General features: G+C 32.9%; 1 protein-coding gene across 1 annotated transcript in view; it reads left to right on the plus strand.

Annotated features, from left to right (window-relative positions):
- Nucleotides 1-13,774, plus strand: part of Smp_197450 (phosphatidylinositol transfer protein) — a gene marked incomplete at both ends in the record, with an annotated part of 47,373 nt that extends 33,599 nt beyond the window's left edge. The window contains 5 exons of the mRNA XM_018799706.1: nucleotides 1,832-1,927; nucleotides 6,171-6,312; nucleotides 8,698-9,054; nucleotides 11,435-11,583; nucleotides 13,487-13,774. Coding sequence (XP_018651469.1) covers nucleotides 1,832-1,927; nucleotides 6,171-6,312; nucleotides 8,698-9,054; nucleotides 11,435-11,583; nucleotides 13,487-13,774 — 1,032 coding nt within the window. The remainder of the gene's footprint in view (nucleotides 1-1,831; nucleotides 1,928-6,170; nucleotides 6,313-8,697; nucleotides 9,055-11,434; nucleotides 11,584-13,486) is intronic.
- Between the last annotated feature and the right edge of the window lie 725 nt (nucleotides 13,775-14,499).

The following is a 14,499-nucleotide window of genomic DNA, read 5'->3' on the forward strand; positions in this document are numbered from 1 at the left end:
AGAGAGTTAGGGGCGGCCAAACCGAAACGTGGCATCAGTGCTTGAAGTCACTAACTTCTAGTCTGAGCCATGTTGGCAGATGCAGACTACTTGGTTGGGGTCCGCGTGACTATCGTAACCAATGGATGGAGACTCTAGATTACATGGCTCAGAATCGATCACAATGGCGTAGGTGTATACACTCTTTATCTTCCCTTGAACTTTGAGATTAAAATTTCTTCATATCTGTCTTCCTTCCTATACTAAATCCTTATATACACTCTTTCTTTTATTTATTACCACCACTAAATTAACTACTTCTATGAATTCGACGTTCATCTTGTTGTGCTAACGAGGTATGGCAACTTTGACCGATGCATATATGTACCTGGTCCTACGTTGTAGCTGACTGACTGATTTTCAAGGGTTAAAAATGAAGTTTTTGAAAGATTTTGGGGAATTTTTACTAGAAACCAATCTCAACTTCAAGAACATTAGGTTTAATTGAATAGTTCTATTCAGTTCGATCGTCAAGGGAAAATATCCTTACAATTCTTGTCCAACTTTTGTAAAAATATGTTGAAATTTGCTGTTGTGTATATGCTCAAATTTAATACTTTCTATGTTAACAGTGAGTAGTAATGAAAAGCATTTTCGTTGCATTCTGTAAATAGGTCTACTACGTATTTCCTTTCAATGTATGAACTCGTATAAAAAATTTTTCCAACTACGTACTATTGGATGTGTACGATGTATAATCTATATTTTTATATATGAAATAGCTACGGTTGTTGTTTTCAGTAGACGTTTCCTTAAAATACTTATCTCTTCAACTCATTGTGTTCTCCAAATAACCTTTTGGATCGTTTCAAAAGTGAATAAGATTTGTCATTTTTTGGATAGGGATTCATCATTAATATCGATATTTTGGAGATCTATCAATGTGTCTGGTCAAAAGCATGTTGGGAAGAGAAATAAACGATTCCGATTCCTTCTTCAGCATTAATTTCCATATCTTAGTTTGTAACGATTATAAAAACAATCATATGCTCTTTATTTTGAAGTCATGTATAATTTTTGAACTGAGATCAATTTTCGATACATTCTAACTGACTGATAATGGCTTCAACAGTAATTTCATTGTATTTCAGTCCTTCTGTGTATTTTTTTTGATAAAAATAAGTTGTATTATTAAAAGTATGTTTCAGTAGGAGTTCCTTTAGGTTTATATTTGTATATTATTCGTTCATATTATGCTGGTGTGAAATGAACAGTCATATCAGTTAGTCGCATGCTTGTGTAATAAATGTATTTTTGGTTTCTAACACAATACTGCAATTATAACCATAGATGTATGGTGGTTATCAGTGGAATCCAGGACGGCTATCTGGATTTAATGGCTAAGTTAATAACACTATGTAGTTTGGAACGAATGATACTGGGTTCGAGCACAGGAGTGAAGATCAACTCTAGGGTGCAGGTAAATCTAGCTAACGAGTTCCAAATAAAACGAAACTCCCGTATTTGATTCCATTGTTAGTCACCATCCATCTCTTTTTATAATGCTTGAGACAATATCGAGGCAATGTGCACAGGATGCTTATATGCCTGTAAGAGACATATCAATAGGAAGATTTAAACAACCAACACAAAGATGAACTAATGCTGAAATGTTTTGTATATTTCACATACTATTATATTGTACAAACGAAACTACATTCCAGTAAGTTCGTCAAGTTACTCGTAACTGGTTTTGTACCTAAGTAAGTAAACAATTTAAATGGAACTGTATTTCTCGGTTGACAGTATTTAGTTCATTTGTATTTGTGTTTTCTTCTGTGTATTTCTATAGCCTGAATCAAATACTAGTCTAGGAAACGTTGAATCGTCCAGCCCTGAAAATGAAGAATCTAAATCATGTAGTCGAATGTCTTCTATAGACTTTCAAGTATGTTGTTATTACTTTTTTTATTGTTAATAAACTTGCCTTTTGACTATTCTTATCTTCTTCAATCAATCAACATATAATAGCGATTTGATCTTTACAGTTATTGGCATTAAACAAATCATTAGGAAGATGGAATATCATGTGGTTTTTGTTTTGATTCTATTAAGTTGCCTTTTATGGAATTTGCGAAACATTTCAAAGTTATTGAAAAATTTTAATTCAAAAGCTTTTATAGTTTGAAAATTTTTTTTCAAATGTATACAGAACAATCAGTCATCTACAACATAGGACTAGGCACATTTTTGCATCGGTCCAAGTCGCTATACCTCATTGGCATAATAAGATAAACACCAAATTCATAGAAGCAGTTACTTTAATGGTAGTAATTTATTAAAACAAAATTGCATATAAAGATATGATTCAGGGAGAAAGAATTCGTTCGTAGGATGGTATAAAATAAATTTAATTTCACGGTTTGAGGGAAGACAAAAAGTGTGTGATGATCAATTTTACTTGACTTGTCATAAGTCAATTGAAGCTAGACCACCATGGAAAACCTGGAAGCACTGAACGGCCGTTTCTTCTTATTGTGGGACTCTTCAGCAGTGCGCATCCCACGAACCCAGGACCTACCAGTCTCGCTCCAGAGCACTTAATCGATAGACCACTGAGCTGGCATCCAGCTGTGTTAATGTCTAACCTCAACCAATCCATGAAATTGCGCGACCAACTTCCATTGTACTGAGGTAGATAGCTATCTCTACCTAACATGGATTAGCTCCACTGGCCACGACTTCTCACTAGAACTCCAGGAATTACCTCATGGAGCCAGTCACTAGTGAGCATCGTGGATGTACACTGCTGAGGCGTCCCACAATAAGACGAAACGGTCGTCCAGTGCTTCCAGGTTTTTAATGGTGGTCTAGCTTCAATTGACTCATGATCTTAACTATATAAAAAATTACTAAAATCTCCACAAAACCCCCTTGTGTAATCATATTATTTTTCATATTGATTAACATATTCAACGAACTTTTATTTTCAATTGTATAAGTACTGCATTTACACGTTGAAATAATTGTAATATACGTAGATGATAATATTTGTTGACCTTAACATTTGTATATATTATAAAAATGGAAAATGGAATACTTTTTACATGCCAGGTAAAGTGTTACAATAAAAATGTCGAATACCATTTCATTGTACATGGGTAGAGTTATGAATTTCTCCTGGTTTTGTGAATTCAAGTTATCAAAAGTCATAAATAATAATTCATGTCGTTATCGTATGTAATTCAAAATTGATGTTAGCTACATTGTTATATTTTGGGTTTTATGGAACTTCGTGCCTAGTGACAATATTGTTTGTCTAGTAGTTTCATTTCTTATAAGCAAGATTTTAAAGAGATAGATACTGTACATTTATCCACAAAGTAGCAGAATGTACAGTTATGCAGTTTATCTATTCAACTTCAATTTAACTTCTGGATATCATTGTTAAAAGTTAATGGTGTGAATGTTTAATGAAAATATGTTCTCAATCAGATTTAAGATACTCTAGGGAAACAGAATATTTCTTTTTAAACGATATATTATCTTAAACTGGAAAATGGTAATTTATTGTGTTTGCGATGCACGTTGAAATCTTTATTATCTGAATGTATGTCTTGTAACTTACAGATTTTATCGGATATTTGTTTTTTTAGAAATTTTACAACGTTTGTCATATGATGTAAAACAAGCGAAAGTAATCTAGATTGTTTTTCTGCAAACTGTTAACTTAGAGGTTTAGGCACTCGATTTCCAACTAATAAGATTTAATATCAGAAGGGGTTTTGTGGATTTTAATAGTTGAGATGAGTCGCTTAAACCTAGACCACCATAGAAAATCTGTAATCACAGGATGGCCGTGTCGTCCGACTGTGAGACTCCTCGGTAGTGCGCATCCACGATCCCGCTTCGCGAGATTCGAACCCAGGACCTATCAGTCTCAGCTCAGTGGTCTAGAGGTTTAGCGCTCGCGCGCGAGACTGATAGGTCCTGGGTTAGAATCTCACGAGGCGGGATCGTGGATGCGTGCTGCCGAGGGGTCTCACAACAGGACGAAACGGCCGTCAAGCAGTGCTTTCAGGTTTTCCATGGTAATGTAGCTTCAATTGACTCATGATCTCAACTATTGAAATAAGTTTTAGGTTGAAATATTTCATTACATGTCTTTTGTTTAAACATCCAGATAGTATTGTTAGCACTCAGATAATCAGTGCGATACATATCTAAATGTATTAACGTATATTAGGCGATTGAGTTGAATTGTTTACATTTAACGTCTTTTCAGTTACCTAATTTAATTTTCTATTTTAGTGCTGTTATTTAACCGATAACCACGTTATTTAAGTTTAGCGTTTGTTTTAATTTCATTGTTGAATTAATTGTTGACCTAAATTTATCAGGCTCTGTTCGATATTGTATTGGTATTTTTTAATGTTAATATGAATATTAAAATTCATAATTATTTAGTTAATGTTTATAGAATGGGAAGTAGTGACATACATTAAAATTGTAAGTGAATGATCAGTATCAACAAAATGCATTGAATTCTAATGTTTTAGTCTTTATGAGAACAGCCTACTAACATGTGTTGATCACCAACAGTAGTATTTAACTCTAATCATATGTTCGTGTATATCGAAATTTTGAAATGATAACTTCTAGGTAGATCATAAAAACTGGCATTGTTTTTTAAAAAAAAACTGACTAAACAGTTTATTATTATTATTTATCTGTTGGTGCATCCACTCTTTGTGATCTACCAAATTCTAATCTTCTGAATTCTTCATGTCCCTATCCTTTTTCTCTTTCCAAATTTATTTCATTGGATTATACTCCTTGAATAACATCTTCAAACCCTAATCTTTCCGATTACTACTTATACTCATACCACCTCTAACACTATGGGATTTGAATCGACAACTGCATCTCTGTGCTAATGTGGTATGGCAACTCGAACTGATGTACGTACATACAAAGTTCTACGTTGTGACTGACTGACTGACTTTATCTGATTTTTACGTGAAATACATTTGAAATTACCATGCTTCAATTTCTATTTAATTTGAGTAAACAATTTCTTATGTAGTTAAAATTCAGAATGCATGAAAAAAAACCAAGTTACTGTCATGTTCTATGTTGTATAAGTTGAAGATTTCGTTATGAATTGAAATCATTCGAAAAACTATTGAATATCAACATACTTCTGTTTTGTTCTACCTTAGATATTTTCAACTGTGTACAATCACAACTATCTAGTCTAAATGTATCTTGCTTACTGTAATATCTGCAGATCTTGGAGTTTATTTTATTTTGGTTCAAGAGTGTTCACCACTGCGTGATTTTCGGTGATGCTTCATACGATATTATTTCGTGACGAAAAGATATCTACAAGATATTCATTAGTTCTGTAATAAGTTCCTAGTTTGCCCATATTATTATCATCATTATGTTAACATAATTGTTACATTACTCTGACCTTAACATTATTTTCAATAAACCATGATCATTAAGTATGATACTATTCACCCTGAGCAATGCTTGTAGATTTGTTTTATATGTTCATATCTACCCAATGATACATAGTTACGCTTTGTTTTATTTACCTCTTTAAACATTAAAGTTTACATCATTAAACTCTTGGTTTTCCGCTATATAAAACGTATTTACATTCTAATATGTTCTTTTCATAACGTTTTAATTAGTTGTTTTTAATGCATGAATTCATTATGTCTATTTTAATAATTACATAAATGTATCCATATGTATTAGGGAATTGTTAGCAAAGATGGATAAATGACTAGCATTGGAACCCAGTTTGACGCGCGTTTCGTCCTATTTGGGACTCATCAGCTGGATGTACCTGCATCTCAGGGTTGATGTTCACTAATGGGTCTCGAACCTAGTACCTTTCGCTTCAAACGCCATCACGTTATCCACTCAGCTACTCAGTCCTGATAGCCACTTTCTTGTGCAATGGGGTGAATTTTAAATTCACATTATGCACATATGCCAATTAAAGACTGACCAGTTGTAGTTCTAAACATTAATGGGAAGATTCAAACAAACAATACTAAGGGAATTATTTTCTTTTTCAACCTTATATGTAATACTATATTTACACATGAATGATACAACTTATTTGGTTTATCCATTTTCATCCTAATTTTTCTTTCATTATTCAATACAAAAAGGTACAAAACTTTTTTATGTTGGGTTCACCAATTGGTTTAATATTGGCATATCGTTATCAAAAACATCAATTGGCATCATCTACTAAAACAACTAATCTAATTACTAATTCATCTTATAATATGACTTATCATTTATCAAAAGGTAAGTTATTTTATCTACAAATTGACCGTTTGTTATTGTTTTGATTCATATAAAGTATCTTACCTCTATATATGTGACTTTAAATAAAAATTGATTATTATATGAAGCGGAAAAAAATAAATCAATAATCGGGAACAAATGTTACCAATTTAATTGATAAAAACATATATGTGTCGTGAACAAAAACTTTAATGAAAAATTACAAAGTACTTTCGTAAAAATAACCATATATTAAATACATTATTTGCATATCTTCAGTTGTACTGTATGTGCTTTATTATTATTATTATTATTATTAGTAGTAGTAGTAGTAGTAGTAGTGGTAATAGTAGTAGTAGTAGTAGTAGTAGTAGTAGTAGTAATAGTAGTAGTAGTAGCTCTATTCAATATTATATTTTTGGTACAATATAGAATTCTCAGCACAAAATATTTCAACAAGTTTACGTTTCTTACTCCCTGATCGATCCTGACGACAAATATTGAGTGATCGCCAGTTAGAAGTTAACAGTCTAGTCAATAGACACCTAAATAATATACATTCTTTTCGCTTCATATTGTCAGTAACCACGATATCTCTGATTGGGTCTTTTGTAACTTGTACAACGAAATGTTGTACACTTTTCAGAAACGCAGCTAAATAGGTTATGCGATTAGTAGTCATAATGATGTATTAAAACAAACCAAATTAGATAATTTGATGAAATATCTAGATATCAGTAACAGGTAGCCCAGATGTTCAAGCTAGCCACTTTTATGATTCTTTCAATCTTCTTGTTATTACAATTGATCTCTATTTCTCTTCCTGTTTTCTTCAACTCGCTCTTCTGCTGGCAGGCATTTTATTTCCGATTGGTGCCACATAATACGTATATCTGTCAACATAAGTAGCATACATCACATGTATGTATTGCTAAATTGTCTAAATTTAATTAATCTACGAATTTGTGTGTAGATTGAGAAAACTGTTTACAAGCTGTTCAGTTTCTTGTCAAGTTTTTACACGATTTGTTGTTAAATGTCAATGTTGATCGTCAACTGAGCTGATCAAATTAAAAAGAATAACTATTAAATTAGATAACGTGACATTCTAGGCATTATTTACATGATTGATTTTACATCCATGGAATCAGTATAGAGTTGTGGAGATTGTATAATTTCACTTAGCTTATGAACTGGTCATTATTAGACCACCATTAAAATCTTAGAAGAACTGGAAGGCCGTTTCATCCTGGCATCAGATTCCCTAGAAGTATGAGTTCACAATCCTGTGCTCCGGGGCTCAAACCTAGGACCTTCTGTCTTGTGCTAACGCTTCACTTTCAGACCACTGAGCTGGCGTCCAACAGTGTTGAAATCTTTTTCTTTTGAGCTGTACAAGTGGTTGAATAAAATTCCCACAAATCAGCTGTGTATACTAGGTAGTATAAAAACTATATTGGAGCTTCTCAGTTTGGTTTTATATAGTTTTACCTTCCTCGGTTAGAGTTTAACTTTGACATTGGTGCTCTCTTTTGGTCAGTTTACAGAAGTAAATTGCAACTCTTGTAGGCTTTAAAATAACTCTTATCTGAATCAACCAGTATATCTTTCTGATATGCATCAATGCAAACCGGGGAATTAGTTGTCTGAATTTACCAAACCACTTTAAATCGCCTAGGCACCACTGTTTATTGTTTTGAATGTTTTCAACTGCCCAGGTTCCAAGTTGGTGGAGAACTCAATGAAGTTAGAAGTATATTAGTTGTAGTTCTGTGTAATATTTTTGATAATCTATTTCTTATCCAGTATTTGGTTCCGTTTTTAAAGTTGAATTGTAGATTCAAACATGGTTCTCATTATCACATTTAAACATTAGGTTGAAATGATTGAACTTGGAAATCCAGTGAATTTATATCATGTGGACACCTTGATTATCCCATTCTGATACTAGTTTTTGAGATGGCTCCAATGTCAGTCATTGCGTCTTGTTCCTCGTAGACAAGTTTTTCGTCAAAATTAGTGTGACATGATTTCGTTTTTAACTTTATAGTCATAATCTTTTAGGGGATACTCAGTTACTCATTGGAGAATAATATCAATTTAGGACTGGAAGTTATTCCACTTTTCTGTTACTTTGCGGTGTTTTGTTTCGGTTAGGATAATACATCCTTATTTGAATCATGTGAGCCTTTGCACGATAGCAAGACCAAATGTTAACTCCCTTATCTTGCGTGGAGTTATAACATCAAACGATTTCCTATTAGATGCACTATACATAGAATAAACTTATCTAATAAATTTTGCGATTGAAATTAATAATCAACTCTTGTTTGCTACAGTACGCCTCTCGATGATGTGTATATGTTTAGCTTATTGTCTTTCTGTTTTTCTTTTTCACAATCATAGAAATTAAGTTGTCCGTAGATCAAGCTTATAATCTTTTTCATTTAACTGATCCATGTGGTTTTCGTATTGAACCATTATTGGATAATCGTTTCAGTTGTATATCCCCAATATTAATTCCCCAATATGTTCGTTATCCACTTGGAGATGGACAGTCAACAAATCTAATTGAAACTCTTATACAACAGGCTGAATTATTTTCTGCAAATGTTTCCGAAAAATCATACAATTTATCCAATAGTGATAATTTTACGACTAATGAAAATAATGATGGTTGCGTAAATGTAAAACGACAGTTGACAAACCAGCAGTTAAATTGGGAAAAAAAGTCTATTGTTGCGCTTGAAGCATTGAAAAAAGGTTTGTTTATATGGAATTTTTTTGTTCATATGTGTAACGTACTGAATATACTTTGTAGTAGTACTAATATTGTTGCAAAATGTTTTTTGTTGATAAAATATCCTTTTTTTGCAAGATTAGTAACTTGCTTACTTACTTGTAGTTAAACGGAATATATTGAAGCTGAGAGCTCTATGACTATCTAAATGTCACAATACTAAGTGTAATCAAAAATCACAGTAACAGTGACAATGTTATTATCCAAAGTAACAAAATCCCACTTGATGCAACATAAAATGTTAAAATATGCGGTCACCATTAACTAGTTTACTAATGAAGATTCATAATACTTTCTGTATTACTCTCCACCTCGCGGCACGATAGTCTTGATCAACCACCACAAATTTTTGCTGCCCAACAAACAGTATTTCAACGGTGCCAGATGGTATAATATTCCTCGGTGAAACCAGCTAGCAAGACCTTTCTCAGTACATTAGCAACTGCAGTGTTGTATAAGACAATTCGCATCTCGATTATAAGTAGTACCGTAGAAATCTCACCGTATGTATGGGTATTCTGGCTATTTCTTCTTGATGATCATGAATAATGCCATAAAAGTTTTTAATATCCTCGGACTTACGATTGATTTCAGGAGAGTATATATTTTAAAAGCTACAGCTATGGCAACTGACAAATCACAGTTATGAGCTCTGAATTCTTTAAAAATTGACACACTACCTTGATCTTTATGTTAATTCGTTTGAGGGACATTTGACTAACGAAGCCATGATATATGGGTGGATTGACTTATAGATGATCATTTGCATAACTAGGAAAGCATGAAGATTTTCCATTCTTAGTTGTGGACGATTGTTCAAATGGTGTGAAGCATTGGTTGATAGCTGCACTAGTTATTCATAATACTGACATTTACTCCTTTATCTTATATTCAGTCATAACACGAAACGAATTTCTATCAGATGCGCTATAGCTGTCTTAAATTTTGTGTAAGGTCATTTCAACCAGTCGATAAACAGATTCGAGGAAATAATCCAACATACAGTAGATCATGATAGTCCAGTTCTCCATAATAAGACATCTAGTAAAAAAGTTAATGAATTGGGGACAGAGTGAACTGAATATGAATTCAATGGACAAAACAAGTGTGTATGAACTAAATATTCCATATCTTTTGAATAAGGAGATCAGTATGTTGATAGAGTGCAATTTCCCATAGACGAAGTCGTGTAGCAAAAGTTTGGAGATTAAACAGGTGTATTCTACATTGAATGATCGTTGAACCAGAGCTTATCATCATTGCTCTTCGATATGTATTCAAGCCAAACAGCACAACTAAGTTAAACTGACGTAGATTGTAATCAGATGTTTAGAAAGTATGTACATATGTATGTAGGTACTGGGTTCGAGTCTCAGAGTGAACATCAACTCTGAGATACAGGTACATCCAGTTGACGAGTCCCGAATAGGACGAAACGCGTGTCCTGGATTCCACTGCTAGCCACTATTTATCTTTGCTTATGAAAATGTTATAGTTATTAGTTCAAATTCCTGTAAATTTGGTGAGTTCAAATTTCGTTTTTTAAAACGTCAATGACATACAATCAATGATTCTAAATTTTCTAATTTTATACTGTTTTTAACCACTCTAGGCTAAATACCATCAAACTGAAACATAGATGAACCTTGTGTAATACTTATGCAGTATATCGGATGTGAAAGAGAAAGGTCATTTGTTAAGTATTCATGCAATACTTTGTTGAGTGTCAACAATGATTACAAGTTGACTAATAAAGATTAATCTTATATAAAGTTACTTCATAACGATGACTTGTATTCCGGCTAAAAATGTGCTATATACATCTCCTCTATCCAATAAGCATTTCAGAAACAGTATTTTCTTCATTGGTTTTTGATGTTTTGAAATCGATTTTCTACCAGTGCCTTGGTATCTGAAAAAATGACTCTTTTTTCTTACCTTGTATATTATCAAACTGGTCTACAAGTAAATTACACGTTTAAGTTGTTAGTTATAGGCTTTTTTCATTATATACACCTTAAATACTTCTGTATATTTAATTTCACATTGGTTTGGTATATGATTTACTCATTGGTTTATCGCCTCATACTTATCGAAACTGCTTTTGTTTAGGGTTTCAGTTATGAGTATCTCTCTTTGTACTGCAATATGAAATGAAATGTTGTGAAACAAATTACTAACATGATGATAATGCTTTGCATTTTTACACTCATTTGTAAAATTATATTACGCTATATTGAAGTAAATGGAGTTAAAATGTCTTAATTTACTACTTATTCATCTCAAACAAGTAGCTTTTATCAGTAACCACTTTTTAAGCATTTGCTTCCCCCTTTTTTTTAGTTCAACAGTCATGGTGGGGACCTAAAAGAGTTGATTACAATGTTCATTGTCCGGAAGCAATGCAAAATATTTTAGCTCGTGCACGTCCTTCAATTTTGCATGCAAGCTATTGGGAATCAAAAGATGTAGCATCTTTTATTATACGACAGGTTAGTTTGTTCAATTGATATTTAGAACTTAAATTATGATATAAATGACTTTGAACGATAGCGTTTTTGTACATCAAATGATGTCAAACAGTGGATTGTTAAATTGAATTTATGGTTAGTCCGTATTTATCGTTCTTCAATATTAGACTGTAGTACAATGTAGATAAGATTAACCACATGTTTGGAGCACGCGAAATAACTAAATATTTTGAGATTGATGATCATACTACTGTTTTTGGTTGTGTTATGTCCTCTGAACTAGGCAATTTAATTTCAAAACTTTCCTTATTGATCTGAACATTAACCTTCGCGGTTACTTCACATAGAAGTGAGTCGTTTAATCAATCTAAAAGCTTCAAATCATCCTATTCTAATTATCTCATATGTGAATAGTTTTTCAGATGAAAATGAGTTGCGTTCTACTCCGTAAATTTCAATATACTATCACTTCAACTTTCTTATATTACTTACTTACTTATTTACGCCTGTTACTCCCAATGGAACATAGGCCACCGACCAGCATTCTCCAATCCACTCTGTCCTAGGCCTTCTTTTCTAGTTCTATCCAACTTTTGTTCAATCTTCTCATGTCTGTCTCAATTTCTCGGCATAATGTGTTCTTTGGTCTTCCTCTTCTCTTTTGGCCTTCAAGATTCCATGTGAGTGCTTGTCCTGTGATGCAATTGGGTGATTTCCTCAAATTGTACCCAATCCACTTCCAGCGTTTCTTCCTGATTTCTTCCTCCACTGCATGGAATCTGGTTTGTTCTCTCCCACAGTAGGCTGTTGCTGATAGTGTCTGGCCAACGGACCCGAAGTATCTTGCGCAGACAACTGTTAATAAACACTTGTATCTTCTGGATAATGGCTTTCGTAGTTCTTCACGTCTCCGCCCCATACAGTAGAACTGTCTTGACATTTGTATTGAACTTGCTTATATATGGTAACAATAATCACTCGAAGATGCAATTGATTATCAATATTCTTTTTTACATTTTTGTTTTTAACTTTCAACTCACCAATAAACAGTTTAATAATACCATCCTAATATTAGTGTTTTACGCTTGTATGTTTTGTTGTTCAGATGTCATTTAGACAATATGGCTTTTTTTTAAGAATTATTTTCATTTGAAAGGAATGCAGTGCAAACAACCATATCTTTGATGATGCTTCATCACTGTCATTACCGAGCTTACTTTTTAAATCTCTATTCCTTCTTGCAGATATTGTACACTTAGACTATCCTTGGTTAACTATAATGTTGCAGTTCCGACGTCTCTGTTTTTGTTTTCTCTTCTCTAGTTGTAGATAATTAGAATTACTCTTTAACAGTGCTTGAATTGCCTCGCCATACAGTATGCATACTTCAATGGGATATCCCAGTTATCCTACTCAAAATTTCTGATACTCAACTACTGCCTCACATTACTATAAACCTTATGGCAAGCGTTTTCTCAAAATAACCTATGAAAAACATCTTATCAAACGTTTTAGACTTAAATATCTGTGCTCTACATGTTGTTTTCTTGTGTCAACCTCATCGTGAATTCCGTAGCTATTTCTAGAATGTAATTTGAAGATATGGATCATTTTCTTAGTGATAAAGCCGTTCTGTCTTTTGGAGCTAAATCCCAGGTCTGAAGACTTAACCAACTACTTAATTTCGTTCAGCTGGGTTGTATTGGTAGCTCATGTTCAACTACCTGGTGAATGAGTTAATTTATTTCATTATTACAAAATATTATGAAATCGGTTATGCGACTATTCTCTGAAATTGTATCATAAAAACAATGAGTGCTAAGAAACTAATCTAAACATATGAACCTACAATCTATGATTTTTCGATAAATAATTTTTTCAATTAAAATTTCTTTTCTCATATTTGTTGTGTGTGTATTTCCAGATTCTAGATACACTGGGACTAAGTGTTCTAGAAACATCATACTCAGCAGATTTGTCTGATGAAATAGCCGTTACAGAACTGGCTAAATTATCATTGAATCCAAATCAGATTAAATCACAAACCTATGAGGTTATGGATGATTCCAGTACACAAATTTCGCAACAATCAGAAAAAAGTAGTAGTAGTCAATCGAGATTCTCTAACTTCAGTCATACTTTGTCATTTGGACCTCGTAATTTCTTGAAACGAACATCATCTGAACGATTAAAGGTAAAATCACAACAATAGTTTATAGATTTGGTATTCAGTGGGTTTTTTTTTAAAAAACCGACTGTTATAAAGTCGGTTTATTCGATAAACTAATTCGTTGTTACACTTTGAATTTCAAATGAATCTCCGTACCTCCAGTTCAAAATGACTTAAATTTTCCCTTGCTAATTCCAGATAAAATAAGCCAATATATTTAGCACTTAACTGGACACTTTAAAATGATAAAATCATCTCAAGGCATTTTGCAAGTAGAAGTTTAGTATTAAGATGAATAGTTCCTAAATACTTTCCTTTTCGGAGGAAATACACGTGAATTTAACGTTTTTACTTGCTTACTACATTTCACACTATGTTTTTATTATCAAATGTCCTGCAGTTTTGTTTTACCAGATAACTATCAGTAGTAACGTTTTATTTTTCTTCAAGCACATACTGTAGTGAATGAGAACACAGGTGAGGACAACCAACCACATATCTAGCACAAATCATAACTTTGCTTGATAAAATACAAAACCATACTCTGATACTCTATTTGCAAAATATTCTTTAATTGTCTCAGGCTTCATTGTTCCTGGATTTCCACACCAATTGCTTTTTATTTCTGTTCTTCTCTTCTTGATCTCCTCAATCTTCTGCTGTTAGATATTCTATTTCTCACCCACGATATATACTACTTATGTCGATATAAGTAGCCCACACCACAATATTACTACATTATGTTGTTTTGATTTCAGGATTCATTT

This window comes from Schistosoma mansoni, chromosome 3 (genome assembly GCF_000237925.1).
Source record: "Schistosoma mansoni strain Puerto Rico chromosome 3, complete genome".
NCBI lineage: Eukaryota > Metazoa > Platyhelminthes > Trematoda > Strigeidida > Schistosomatidae > Schistosoma > Schistosoma mansoni.